This window comes from Eptesicus fuscus, chromosome 8 (genome assembly GCF_027574615.1).
Source record: "Eptesicus fuscus isolate TK198812 chromosome 8, DD_ASM_mEF_20220401, whole genome shotgun sequence".
NCBI classification, from domain to species: Eukaryota; Metazoa; Chordata; class Mammalia; order Chiroptera; family Vespertilionidae; genus Eptesicus; species Eptesicus fuscus.
This window is the reverse complement of record NC_072480.1, coordinates 65695625-65710879: the sequence shown is the minus strand read 5'-3', so window position 1 is coordinate 65710879 and position 15255 is coordinate 65695625. Positions and strand designations below refer to the sequence as shown.

The following is a 15255-nucleotide window of genomic DNA, read 5'->3' as shown; positions in this document are numbered from 1 at the left end:
TATCTGAAAAAGGAGGAGAGATCAGCCATGGGAAGATCTTGGGGATGATCTGAAAATAGTTTCAGGAAGAGTTGACTGAAGGCATGAAGACTAAGGGGCCAGAACAGGCTGAGTAAACGGGGTATCCTGGTCTAGAGCTGGGGCCCGCACAACCAGGCATGGCTTTCTCCACCCCCTTTGCTTGTTCTTCCCTTGGTCCCCCACTTCATCCAGGCACCAGTGTTGGGGGTTTTCTTCCAGGACAGTGACCTGCATGTACAGGTGTCTGGGCCCATTGATCTCTGTGACTGCTGCCCACGGGAACATGCCTTCCTCTGACATACACATGGAAGATGGCACCACCACTCACATGTTAAGATGTTAGTAACTGACAGGAACTCATGGCCCATCCATGTCCCTGCCTCTCACCCAATACCTGATTTAAAGACACAGCCAGGCTGGCACGGTAGGTTCTGTTGCCTGCAAGAGAGTGACACATGGAAGATTTTCAGAATCTGGAGCCGCTCTGAGCAGGAAGAGGGCAGAGCTGGGAACCCAGTTCTCTTGTATGTAATTGTTCTGATAATGGAGGAGAACTGACAAGGAGTGATCATTCCATAGAAGAACAGCTTATAATAAACGTTTACAAGTTCCTAGTATCTGAACTCGGTGAGGAGAGGATCACGTACATGTGTATGTTTCATTTCTTGTGCTAAAGCATTACTGAGCCACTCAGCACTTCGAGGAGCGCTGGGGCAGAGGCTGAGTCAGTGGCACAGGTACGGAAAGAAAAGTCTATGGGCTCGATCCCCAGTAGGGGGCGTGCAAGAGGCAGCCAGTCAATGATTCTCATCATTGATGTTTCTATCTCTCTCCCTCTCCCTTCCTCTCTGAATTCAATAAAAATGTATATATTTTTAAAAACGAAAGAAAGAAAGAAAGAAAGGAAAACCTAGTCCAGCTAGTGTCCGTCCAGGACAGGCAGAGGGAGAGCTGTCCTTCCTCCTTGGCTGCAAACGCTGAATTGGTTGTGAAACCCCACAGAACTAGAGGCGCACCTGCAGAAACTCTATGTGCTCAGGTCTTTCTTTATTTTCTGGTCATTTTTAAATATTTTTCAAACATTTTTATTGCTTTTTAGAGAGAGAGGAAGAGAGAGGGAGAGAGGAAAACATCAATGTGAGAGGGAAACATGGATCAGCTGCCTCCTGTATGCCCCCTACCCGGGATCAAGCCCACCACCCGGACATGTGCCCTGACGGGGAATGGAACTGGCAACTTTTTGATGCCCAGGAGGATACCCAGCCAACTGAGCCACACCGGCCAGGGCTAAGTTTATTTTGTAATTACAGTGGACATAGAATATTACATTAGTTTCAGGTGTCCAACATAGTGATTAAACACATACACCTTAGGAAGTGCTCAGCTTTTATCTCCCAGCCAGCCTCGGGGAAATGAACAGCTTCCTTGCCACCGGTGCTTAGTTTGCCATCTTTTGAGAAATGGCTCCAGGTGTTTTGGTGTGAAAACAGAACCCCAGAGAATCCCTGTGGCCTGACGATGAGTCACCTACGAGTTGCTGTGCTCTGCCGCCAGGGGGTGATCCCGACCTTCCGCGTGAAGTTCCTGCTGCGGCTGCTGCGGGGGCGGCTGGAGGTGGACCTGGACAAGGACAAGCTTCTGTTTAAGCACATGTGCTACGAGATGGAGAGGCTGCACAACGGCGGCGACGTCACCTTCCACGATGTCCTAAGGTGCGGGGTTGGGGAGGGGAGGGGGCTGTGAGAGGGGTCGCAGCTGTGTGCCCCAGAGCTGAACAGAGTCGAGACTGAAGCTGTGACCATGAAAGGCCTCGTGAGATGCAATTGACAAGTACGTTCTGAACCTAAAATGCCACATCTGCTGTGATTAGAAGACTCCATGTGGTCTTTCTCGCTGAACATTACTGGTCGTGTTCAGGTGAGCGCCTGGCGGGCGGGGGGAGGGCCTGAGGGCCCAGAAGTGCCCCTTCCAGAATGGGAGCTCCTGAAGGGGGGACAGAGAAGGACCTCAGGAGCTCGGGCCCAGCTTCCTATTTCACGGAAGGAACTGGCCCAGAAGAGATGAGTGACTTGCTGACAGTTACTCAGCCCCTGAGGCCAAGCTGGAGCTAACATGCAGATCTTCCCACTTGTGGGTCGGGCAGGAACTCGCCTGAGCTTCTCCGCCATGGGTGCCCCAGGCAGGTTGACAGACCACGTTTTCCAGACGTGTGGTGTGGTGAGGACCCAGACAGGACAAGGGCACAGTGTGGCCAGAGAGGCTTCTCTGTTCGTTTGCTGTGACTGCTGTAATAGAACACATACACTGAGGGGTTTAAGCAACACACCTCCTGTCTTCACAACTCTGGAGGCTGGAAGTCTGAGAGGGAGGTGTCAGCAGAGTTGGTTCCATGAGGAGAACCTGTTCCACCCGCTCCCTCAGCTTTTGGGGGTTTGCTGTCCGTCTTTGGCCATCCTTGGCTTGTAGAAGCATCACCCCAATCTCTCCCTTCATCTTCACATGGTGTTCTCACTGTGCATAAGTGTGGTCTGTGTCCAAATTTTCATCTCTATAAGGACACCGGTTCTATTGGATTAGGGACCCACCCCATTCCAGTATGATCTAATCCAGTGATGGCGAACCTATGACACGCGTGTCAGCACTGACACGCGTAGCCATTTCTGATGACACGCGGCCGCTGAGGCGGCCGCATGCCGAGGATGAAACATTTGCTGCTCCTGAGGATGAAACATTTGCGAAATAATGTTTTTTCCTCAAAGTGACACACTACCCGAATTATGCTCAGTTTTTTGGCGAAGTTTGACACACCAAGCTCAAAAGGTTGCCCATCACTGATCTAATCTGAACTAGTTATATCGGCAATGGCCTGTTTTGGAATAAGATCACATTCTGAGGTACTGAGGGTTAGGACCCCAAAATACTTTTGGGAGGTTGGGGGGAGAACAATCAACTCAGAAATTTTCTTAAACAGGAGCCCATGGATAATAGTCAGAAGGTCATGGCCTTGGAAAGGAAAACAATTACTTCTTTACTTTCACTAATCACTCACTAAAATGCAGCATTCTTTTTTATGATGCATGCAGTCAACAAACCATAGTAATATTAGCAATACACATGTCTTTGTCATCAGTAGAAATCATAGGTATTTTTCAGGTCAGATTACCGCTATGGCTGATATCTTAAAATATCCTTAGTGCACACCAGTACTTCTAAGTTATGGTAGTCATTTGACCTCAGCTAAATGTTATTATTTGATGCATTAATAAAGAAGCACTTATGTTATTCTATCACTCCTTTCAAAGAAAATAATTTGAGAACTCTATTTTTTAAATATATTTTTATTGATTTCAGAGAGAAAGAAAGAGAGAGAGAGAGAAACATCAATGATGAGAGAGAATCACTGATGGGCTGCCTCCTGCATGCCCCTACTGGGGATCAAGTCTGCAACCCCTGGCATGTGCCCTTGACCAAAATTGAACCCGGGACCCTTTGATCTGCAGGCCGATGCTCTATCCACTGAGCAAAACGAGCTAGGGCTTGAGAACTCTATTTTTATACAATTGGTTTCCTTTGAAATAATGTGTATTTTATTTTATGCATCTAAAACATGATTCTAAAAAATGTCTCATGGGCTCCCCTGCCATCAGGAGTCATGCCACAGAAAAGGTTAAGAACCCTCTACCAGGACCAGCTATTTTCATCATGTTGCTCATAACTGGCAGGTTAAACAGGGGGTATTGTGTCACAAATGTCAGGAGCAATCAGGTATCCAGAAATATGACTATGATTGGAATTTGAAAAAATGCCAGGAGAGGAAGGATCTGGGGGCGTTCTTTCAAGGTCTCAATTTTACCTCCCACTATTCACTTCTTCCAGGAACAGGCAAAAAGGCAGAAAAAGATGGGGCAGGAAACACAGAAGAATAGCAAAGGATGACAACTCTTTCAGAATGTCAGTCTTTTCTTCTAGTGACAAATATTTTTAGGCTGCAAATAAGGCATCTAGGCATACCACTGTCATTAATATTGTATCCGGCCTCTTTGGAACACAGTGATGCGTCTGATAAAATGAACCCAGGCAAAGTTCATGGTAGCATCGTTGGCCTCTCCCTACCTTCTAGCCCAGTGTATGATGAAAACTGTTCAGCAATGATGAGCTTCTTGATGAGGCAGGGGAGAAAGAAAGAGCAAATGCACTTCTTCCCTCCATGGTGAGAAAAGACTTAGCAAAGAAGAGATCCCTGTACACGTGCTGCATGGGGAAGGGCCTCTCAAGTGCCACCATGCTGTGATTTGGGCTAGGGAAACGGAACTGAGGTCCCACCCAGGCCAGGCAGGGATGGAGCAATAACTGAGATCCTGCAGCCATACTAGGGAGCGCCAAGCTGCCAGAAGGGGCTGCATCCTCCTTTGGCTGTGGACTCCTCAGCCTGAACACATGAGTTGCCTTATTGCCCAGGAGCCCCCATGCAACACATTAGCTTGTTGGTTTCATTTGCTGCCGTCTGGGTCTATTGTACCAAGGACCGAATGGGAGTGAATGTTACACTCTGGTTTTGCAACCATCGACATTAACGAGGAAGATCCAGGGGGACAGATGAGAGAAATTGAGAGGGAAACGGGGGGATGGGAATGCATAGCCTGCAGCCAAGCATATTAACCACCACCAATTGGAACTGAATGTGAATAGACAGCAGTTATCCTTCTACAGGGAAAGTTCCAGAATCTTAAGCAGCTGACTATTAGGGCATAGCCTGGATCTTTGGTTTTACAAAAACTTACTGTTATAATCACCTCACAAATATCAACATATTTCATCATTTAACAAAGTAGGTACCATGACCATGACCATGCCCATTTTACAGATGAGCGAAGAGAGGCAGTGAGGTGACATAACTAGCCTTAGCCGTCCAGTTAGTCAGGGTAGCATCAGAATGCTCCACTGGTAGGACTGACTGATGACCTCTCTGGATTTTGAGATCTAAATCCCAGGTAAATCAGAGCTGCAATTGCTGTTTAATTTCCCCAACAGCATGCTCTCCTACCGGTCAGTTGACATCCGGAAGAGTCTGCAGTTGGAGGAGCTGCTTGCAAGGGAGCAGCTGGAGTACACCATCGAGGAGGAAGTGGCCAAGCAGACCATCCGCATGTGGCTGAAGAAGTGCTTAAAGCGCATCAGAGCCGTGAGTGAACCAGAAGCATCTGGGATTTTATTTCCTCCTCCAAAGCTTCCTGAACAAGGGGATCAGATCCTTCTGTGATTAGCCTTATATCCCTTCAACTGTGTCAACTTCTTCCACTTCCCATGGTCAGATGATGATTCAAACCTTAACTCTAGTTCAAATCCAGTGGTACCCTCTTGAGCAGAGTCCATAAGAAGCTTCCATTAAATCATAGTTTTATAATAGAGTGTGACTGTTTCAGAAGCAGTTCATTGATATTACAGTATTCATGCTGTCCATTTATTAATCTCAGCTGTTTAAACTGCCAGCAATCTCTACATATTGACTGGCAACTGAATTTACAAAACTACTTCTAATTTGTTCCTAAAAATCCCCAACATATTGGTAATAATTCTGTGTGATCTTTAATTAAAGACCACCTCTCCTGGGAATGCAGTGATCTGTTTGCTGCTTCCTGACCTATAAGCCTGTGAGATTCTCTAACTCTTAAATCCATGAACATGAGCATTAACTGTGTTTGCATACACTGTATTTACAATGGGCATTTCTATTAGGTAATTAATTTTATGAATGCTTTTGACTTATGCTTTACACACGGGGGAAAAATCAAATTAATCACTAACCATTTCTACATAACAGATTTTTAAAATCCTCTTTTTCAGAACAACATCAACTGCAGAAACACATCTTTCTATTGGATGAATTAAGGGCCCCAGAGAAAACCAGCACCCCAATCTCCTATAGCCAGGCACCTGTCACAGCTGGCCCAGCATAGCTCTGTTAGATCCAGGGATAGAATCTGCGGTCCAGAGGCCCCGCGAGGGCTCCGGGAGTGCAGGCCCACCACCAGGCTGCCCTGGTCCCAGTGTGTGCCAAGACAGATCAGCCCATTGGACTGGCCCGCTCCAGTCCAGAACCAACACAAAAATGAGGGTTTCACTTTTGCACCCAAGACTCTCTGCCTCTTACATCTTAGAGGAAACGGGTGATCCACATAGGCTTAGCAAGCATAGAATAAAATACGAAGGGGGAAAAAACAGACTACAAACAACATTAGTGATTTAAGAATTCTATCTCTATATATAATCAATATATATAAAAGGCTAATATGCAAAGTGTTCCCCTGGAGTTCGACCAGGAGACCGGGAGTTCTATCGCTCACTATGACGTGCGCTGACCACCAGGGGGTGGCGTGGGATGATAGAGGCCCAGGCCAGCAGCTGGTAGCCGGGGAAGGGAGGCCCCAGCTGGCAGCCAGAAGGCCCCCCATCAGCCCTGATCACCCGCCAGGCCTGGGGACCCTACCTGTGCATGAATTTCATGCACCTGGCCTCTAGTTTTAAATAAAACACAAGCTAGTACCAGTGAACATTACTCCCAATTGTTATGCAAATGAAAATGGAAGGGGTAAGCAATTCTAAGTCTCTAAGCCTTTCTTTATGGGAGTCTGATCAGGGAAATTAGTTAATGACCCTTGAAAGTTCCAAAATTAGTTGAAAGTTCCTAAGAGGTCACCAAGCTTACAGGGTCTTTGGGGCAGAGAGAAGAAAATATGACTGACTGGTGGGGCAGAAGGACGGTGGGCTGATTTTTCTGTTCCTGCAAAAACAATCATATTTCCATAGAAACAGCAGCAGTCATGCAGCATCATCCACAGCCTGAGAGAGAGCCAGCAGCAGGAGCTGAGCCGGTTTCTGAATCCCCCCAGTATCGAGACCACCCAGCCGAGTGAAGACATGAACGCCAACAGTCAGGATAATAATATGCAACCTGAGGTACGAGTATGAGGTGTCTTTCATTCAAGGATATTCTGTGCATGTTTAAAATAAAAGATAAACTGGTGCTGTTCACAGCCATTTCAAATAAGGTGACAATAATAGGAAGTTTTTACATTAAAAACAACAACAATTGGCCCTAGCCAGTTTGGCTCAGTGGATAGAGTGTCGGCCTGTGGACTGAAAGGTCCCAGGTTTGATTCTGGTCAAGGGCATATACCTCGGTTGCAGGCTCCTCCCTGGCCCAGGCTCGTGCATGCCCTCTCCCTTCCATTCTCTCTACAAATCAATGGAAAAATATCCTCAGGTGAGGATTTAAAAACAACAACAATTGGCATAGGGTGATCCAAGATTATATTTGTGTCTTTGTGGTTCCTGAGTTAGTTGAAGTTATTTGAAAAGATTCTGATTTGTATGAATACTAAAATAATGTTAATGCCCTGTATTTTAAAATACTGTTGATATATCTCCCCCACGCCCTCTCGCTCTCTCTCTTCCTCTCTCCCTCTCCGTCTGCCTAAGAGTTAATATCACCTCTGTAAGGGCTTAATTTAAGTCTGGCAATATCACATGATTTAGGACAGGGGTGGAGAATGCCTGGCCCATGGGCCATATAAGGCCTGAGAAATCATTTGGTCTGGCCCTGCCAAGGCATTAGGGTGAGTTAATTAAATGTTTGACCAAATATAGCAGGCTAATTTTTAAATTGATAATTTTGTATGGCCCTCGAATGATGTTATAAATATCCAAATGGCCCTGTTATAAATATCCAAACGATTCCCTGCTCCTGATTTAGGAGAACAGGATTTGCCTGAAGCTCTGCCCTAAATATTTTCTCCTACTAAGTCATAGAAACTTGCAGTAAAATCAGTGAAAAGGTTTGAAATTGACCTTCATCCTCCTTAAGTTGAGGATTTGTTCTTCCTCAGTTGGGCATGGGAAGAGCATATGGAGTTTGGGGACGATTAACTTGAAGGCCTCCTATTTACTAGGGCACAGCATATTTTCATTTCCAAACTCAATCTACATGTCCATAAAAGTACCACAGAGTCCCCAGTGTCCTGGAGAGCCCTGTGCTGGGAGACAGCTGGCAGAGGCCCTGCCCTTTGTGAGGATGCAGTTATGGACTGGGTGGAGTTGATCCCGCATTCTGAGAGCCCCCCTCCCCCACCCCCAGCAGCATCAGACTTCCGATTGTATAGTGACACAGTCAGGGGCCAGCGATAAACACTGAAGCCTGAGGCTTCATGACCCAGTGGGATGCTCCAAAGAGCCCTCTTGTTTATAGCCCAGATTTCAGTGGATTTCATGTTGTTGGCTCCCAGCCTGTAGGAATCATCTGCCACGAATTACAAGCACTTTTAGGAGACAGTCAACAAAGAGGGATATGGAGGTTTCTACAATAGCCCTGCCACCTGTGCCCTGAGGAGGGCTGGCAGTGCCTCGGGTGTAGGGCTGAGATAAGGTCAGGATAGTCAGATGGGGCTGATGAGTCAGGGAAAGTGATGATTGCAGAGCTCTCTGGTTTTAGGTTAAAAGAGCCAAAAAACCCAAGAGGTACCCAAAACATCAAAAGGGGATATTGAAGCAATGTGAAGGCCAATGTGCTGATAGGAAAGGGGAAGGTGAGGGTCAACCAGAGGGTGGGTAAAATGTGTGGAGAGTCTCAGCATTTCTCTTTGACTGTAGTCTTTCATTGAATTGATTGGGGTACAGGTTTCAAGTGTACAACTCAATAAAACATCATCTGCACACTGTATCGTGTGGTCATCGCCCCAAGCAAAGTCTCTTTCCGACCCCATTTTTCCCCCCTTTGCCCACCTCCTCCTACCCCCCATTTCTTTCCCCTTCCCTCTGGCTATCACCACACTGTTGTCTGTGATATATATATATATATATATATATCTATTTTTTTTTTTTTTTTGCTCAATCCCATCACCTTCTTTCATCCAGTTCCCCAACATCCCTTACAGCTCTCAGTCTGTTCCCTGTATCTATGCCTCTGTTCCAGTTTTGTCCCTCAGTTTATTTTTTCATTAGATGCCACATATAAGTGATAGACTTTAGTCTTCATTGATATAAGATTTGATCTCCTCCAGGGCCCATCCCAGCTTTGTCTGTGGAGAATTTTCTTTCTGAAGCTCTAGGCATTGACCTTCAGGTTGGCAAGAGCATTCTTCCCCCAAGCCAGGCAGTGCCCGCTGCCCCCCTCTTCCTTCCTGGAATGCCGCCATCCTTGCTTGAGTAGATGTTTACCAGGTGTGGAGGGAATGTGGACGTGGGGGTGGAGGGTTCCTTGAGGGGAGTCAAAGAAAAGACGCTACCTGAAGAGTAGGACTCCTTTCCTCACGGTGTGCACTGGTGACTCTCACTTTCCTTGACTCTTTTTTTACTCATTTTCACTTTTCCTTTCCCCATTGTGGACATAATGGGTCCATATTGTTTTTCCCACTTGTTTCCTGTCATTTTCTTTTTTCAATTATAGTTTACATACATTATGATTCTGTATTAGTTTCAACTGTATAGCATAGTGGTTAGAAATCATGTACTTTACAGAGTGGTTTCCCCCCCCCCCCCAACCTGGTATTCCACCTACCACTGACCCCCATATATAGTTATTGACTATATTGTTGACTATATTCCTTATGCTGTACTTTATATCCCCATGACTGTTTTGTAACTACCAACTTGTACTTCTTAATCCCTTCACCTTTTTCACCCAGAGTCCCCTCCTCACTTCCCCTCTGGCAACCATCAATCTGTTCTCTGTATTTCTGAGTCTGTTTCAATTTTGTTTGTTTATTTTGTTCTTTATATTCCACATACAAGTAAAATTATATAGTATTTGTCTTTCTCTGTCTGAGTTATTTCATGTAGCATAATACCCTCTAGTCCATCCTTTTGCTGTAGCAAAAGGTTCAACTTCACTCTTTTTTGTGGCCAAGTAGTATTCCATTGTGTATATGTACCATGACTTTTTCAGCCACTCATCTACCCATAAGCACTCTTTCAAACGTTCTCAAAATAAAGTGAGGGACAGGCCCATGCACAAAGAGGGAGGAGAGCACAGGGTTCAGAAAATCACTGCTCTCTTCTTCCCCCTGCAGATGAGCAGCCAGCAGCAGCTTCTGAGCCCCACCCTGTCCGACAGAGGGGGAAGTCGGCAAGACGCAGGGGATGCAGGGAAACCCCAAAGGAAGTTCGGGCAGTGGCGTCTGCCCTCCGGTATGTGTACCAAGTCCTTTCTCCATTGATTGAAGCATTTTAAGTTGTTGACGTTCTGTGTGTTTGGGATCTTAGGTTTCAAAATAAGGGTCTGCATCTGAAGTTATTTATAGACATGAAAATATATCTCCTTATCAAAGATATTTCCCTCAAAATAACTTCTCTAAATAGCACTGTATTGGCCCTCGTTTTCCATTATTATGGTTGAGAAGGCAATACTTATTAACAAAATGAGATATCATAGCCAAGATCATTTTAAAAAAGACGATTTCTCAGGGCTTCCTGTGTGTATTTAAGGCGTTCTCAAACATTGGCATAATTTATTTAATCTAAGAGGAAGTGAGTAGATATGATCATTTAGAAAATGCCACAGTTCTCAAAGAAGGAACAACAAAACTTACATAGTATGATACAATATGATATATAATATATGATGTATGATATATTAGTGCTATACTACTTACTGTGTGCCAGTCAGTATTATATGTGCATTGTGTGTGTTCCCTCACTTAATCCTCACAATCCTATTCTTTTTCACACTCAGTGAGATAATTTTTTTCTAGGAGAACATGGGGTTTTGGAAAGGACAATCCCATTACGGGTACTCAGAAGTAGAGGGGGTGCAATGATCTGCTCAACCCACTGTCCCCCATATGTGGTTTTCTGTTTAAATCATTGAGTCCAGGATAAAATAAGGGCTTCCTAATGCTCCCTAATTGTTCCCCTTCTTCAACCCAATCCAATGAGAAGGTGGATGACGTTGCAAACTCTTCTGTAGCATGTCTGTTCCACAAAGCAGAAGACAGTGTAACTTAGGTTTTGAGACTAAAAGTTGTTCAGTGGATCTTAACATCAGAAGGAAAGTATCTTTTTTCACATCCAGGAGTTTATTATTTAGGGATCAGAGAGAAGCTAGCTTCCACCTGGGAAAACAAAGCTGGGAGTGATGGGAAATGAGATTGAGTAGGGGGTGGGGCCAGGCCATGGAAAGCTGTAAGTGACAGGCTGAGTGGTTTCAGCTTCATCCTGTAGCTATTAGGAACCAGTAAAGGTTCCTGAGCAAGACATGGTATTTGGCATTCGTGCTTTAGGGAGAGTGACTTGGCAGCAGAATAGAGAGTGAGCCTGGAGGCAGCGGTAGGAGCCAGAGGATGATACCGTAATCTGGGCGTGAGGTGACAACATGGCCAAAGCTGGCGGCAGTGGTCCAGACTCTGGAGCAACAAGTAGGAGAGATGACCTAGGGGAAGTGCAGTCCTTGGTGTTCACTGAAATGTATAAAAGAAAGGATGTTGTCAAAAGTGCCTCTAATGGCCCAAGCTTAAGTGGCCCAGTGATAACTTAAGAGCCATGCTATTGGGACATGCTGAGTTTGAAGAGGCAAAGGGCAAGAAAAAGCATTTTAAGGGGATACCAACTATGTACCAAGTGCCATGCTATGCATTTTCTTCTTTTTTCCCCCTTCCCCCTTTTCATTTTACTTTTTATTTAAAAGCATATATTTAAAGTGTATAAAGTGATGTTTTTATTAACATATACCTTGTGAAAAGATTGCTGCAGTCAACATATATGCATCAGCTCATATACTTACCTTTTTTGGTTGTGGTGAGAATACTTAAGATCTACTCTCTCAGCAGATTTCAAGTATACAGTACAGTCTTATTAACTATGGTCACCATGCTGCACATTAGATCTCCAGAATTATTCATTTTACATAACTACAACTTTGTACCCTTTGAGCATCTCCCCATAACCCCCATCTCCCAACCCTGGTAACCATCATTCTACTATATTTGCTCTCCTTGCTTCTGTGAATTTTGACATTTTTGGATTCCATATATAAGTGAGATCATAGAGTATTTTGCTTTCTGTATCTAGGTTATTTTACTTAGCATAATGTCCTTTATATTTATATATATTGTTGCAAATTGCAGGATTTCTTTCTTTCTTAAGGTTGAATAATATTTAGTTATCACAATTTATATATCACAATTTCTTTAACCATTTATTAATTGAAGGATACTTAGGTTGTTTTCATATCTTGACTATTGTGAATAACATTGCTGTAAACAAGAGAGTGCAGATATCTTTTCAAGATGATTATTTTATTTCCTTCAAATATATATACCCAGAAGTGGGAATGCTGGATCATATATCTGCTATACCTTTTCTTAGGTTATCTCATTTAATCTATTTTAATTATCACAATAGTCCAATGAGAAAACTTGCATTCTCTTCATTTTACAATTGAGGAAATGGGTTTCAAGACATGAAATTGCCTTTAGTTACATCCACAGGTCACAGAATGGAACCCAAAACCATAACTGTGGAATCCCAAAGCCATGAGTGTGTCAACAAAGTCTTCAGACACTCTGCTTCAGTCAGATTCATGGATTGGAAGGATGAATGCCCTGAGCAAATTTTAAATAATTTCCAAAACCATTCTTTTTTTACTGAAACTATACTTCAATTTATTATTACCAAAAAAAAAGTATTTATCCACATTATTCTTTTCATACCTTTTGCATTCCTTCCTCTCCACTTACTATCCATTACAGTCCTTCTTTTTCTTTTGTTTTTTTTTTATATGTATAATACTAATGAGCACTGAATCACAAATATTTCTATGACACATATTTGCCCAAATTGGAACTTTTAAATTTTTGTTTTGTTTTTGTAATTATCTCAAAGTGCAAAAGGCAAGCAGCATTTTTTTTTCCAAATGGTATTACTATGCCGAGGTTCTTCTCCCAGCCTTACAAAGGGTTCAGCATTCTGGAGAAAGGGCTGTGCATAGATAATTAAGGAGTCCGTGGACGAAAGATATTTTTGAAAGGCATTTGGGGTCAGAGGAGCTTCCAGCTGAAAGAGCTAGACGGCTCTCCTCCTTGACCAAGGACCTGTGCTTTTATTAAACACAATTTGTCCCAAGGCAAGGTGGAAATATACACTTCAAAGGGTACAGTATCAAAGGGTTTACAGAAGCATTATCAGTTTGGGGAATAGCCTACAGCTGTTCAGGTGTTTGGCCAACAGGAGGCAATAAAATGCCTTGAGCTGTCTGGCAGTTAACAATCCTATTCAGGTTTGGGGGAGATGCCTTTTAGCTGTTTCCAACAGGTAAACTACATGTGACTCAACCCTGTTGAGCTCCCCAAGCTTCACCAACCTTTTGGTAAAACTTGTAATTATTACATGCTGGAATTGGTTCTCGGCATTACTAGTTGTCCATGAACATAATTTTCAAGTCCATTATGAATATAAAGAATCCAGTGCTGAAAAGTTTTCATACTCAACATCTTTTCATACTCAAAAGGATAGGACTTGTTCATCAAAAGCATTACTAGTAGATGGGAATATCATGGTTTTTCAGGAATGACTTACAACATAGTAAAACACCATTTTGCTCATAGGACTTTGGTTAATTCCACAGCACCAAAGCCAATAAGCCACTCAGTGTCTTCAGTCAACTTACGGTTTGGAGGGCGGACAACCATGAAGTCTGTAGTGTGCAAAATGAACCCCATGACTGACACAGCTTCCTGTGGTTCTGAAGTTAAGAAGTGGTGGACCCGGCAGCTGACCGTGGAGAGCGACGAAAGTGGAGATGACCTTCTGGATATTTAGGTGGAAATCAATGCAGATGGCAGGCTAATGGTGAAAAGTACTTTCTAATATTTTCCTCCATTGTCCAGTCAGTAATCCATAATTGATACATAATTGAATTCCAATTTGTCCTGCGTAGGAAGGCATAAAAACTGGTCTGTCAGAATTGTGCAAATGATGGGTTATTACCATGTGTTTGAGACAATTTGCATAATGGCAGTATTAGAAATATTAGAAACTACACCAACACCAGATGTAGATTGTTCAAAAATTCTATATATTCTGTCTATGTAAACTAAGGTATATATTCATATGTGCTCTTATATATTATTACCACCCCTGAAAGTGTGCTAAGCCCAAAGTGGCTCATATATATGGTACAGGAGCTATAGCTTAAGTTAATGTTTTCCCACTTCCACTAGAAATATTTCTCTTGGGGGAATTTATTATTTATAATTGATCTGAAAAGGTCAGCACTGAGCTCAGGCTAAAAATGCTAATAATTTTACAAACTACAGATTTTGAATTTTAAAAAGTATATTCTTTTTTTGTGTTATTTTTAAAAAATATACACAAGATATTTAGAGGTCAGAACAAATCAATTTCTGTCCTCAGTCACTCCAATGAAATTTTTGCCTCTTCCAAGAGAATTGTATGTGTAGGTATCAGACAAAGAAATTGACACATGTTGCTAAATGATTTAGAACAAACCTTACAGGAGTCACTTGAGAGACATAGTTATGGAAAGATGTTGAATTCCTTAAAAAGTATTTGAATAATTGAGTTTAGAAAAAAGAGTAAAACAATTCAGCTTATTTTAAAAAATCTTTGCATGTGTGATGCCATCATTGGCTTTATTTTTTACCCAAAATATGTCCATTGTGCCATAAATCAGCAATGACATTATGAGTTGATCACAACACACCATTGCTGTCTTTAATTCCAGATGACTCCCCTGCTACCAGACTCTCCTATGGAAATAATGATACTCTGCAAAATCTTCTCTGAACTCACAGTTTATTCCACACCCCAACTCTATTTGTGTTCTGTGGGAAAATTAAAATGTAAAGTGATTACTGTTGGCCCACTTAGGCTGAGTCAACCAACTAGATGTGAGTTTGGGCTTTGACTACATTATTCTTGATTGAAGATTTGCTGTGTAGATTCTCTTTTTTAATGGAGTGATTATCTCAGTATCCTCGGAACATGCACCCCACCCCGGTTGCTTTATGGATTATTTTTCTCTGTGTAACATTCTTCAAATAGCCAAATATCACAATCTTTCTGTATAACAATTTTAACATTGTGGTGACAGTCTATTGTTTCTATGATTAATTGTGATTATCAGATAATGGGCAATTAAAGTCAGTGCAGCTAAAAGGATTTTATTTCATTTTATGTTCATTTGGCACTTCCTTTTCGTACATAACAAAATGAAATAAATAT

The 15255-nt window shown here is 42.9% G+C and overlaps 1 protein-coding gene across 3 annotated transcripts in view; it reads left to right on the top strand.

Moving 5' to 3' along the window:
• NALCN (sodium leak channel, non-selective) overlaps positions 1-14243 on the top strand; it is a 278126-nt gene extending 263883 nt beyond the window's left edge. For all 3 annotated transcript variants that reach the window (XM_054720257.1, XM_054720255.1, XM_028148874.2), the window contains 5 exons: positions 1576-1733; positions 5053-5203; positions 6829-6978; positions 10086-10203; positions 13637-14243. In XM_054720257.1, the coding sequence (XP_054576232.1) occupies positions 1576-1733; positions 5053-5203; positions 6829-6978; positions 10086-10203; positions 13637-13830 (771 nt within the window). In that variant the 3' untranslated portion in view covers positions 13831-14243. The remainder of the gene's footprint in view (positions 1-1575; positions 1734-5052; positions 5204-6828; positions 6979-10085; positions 10204-13636) is intronic.
• Positions 14244-15255: the final 1012 nt, after the last annotated feature.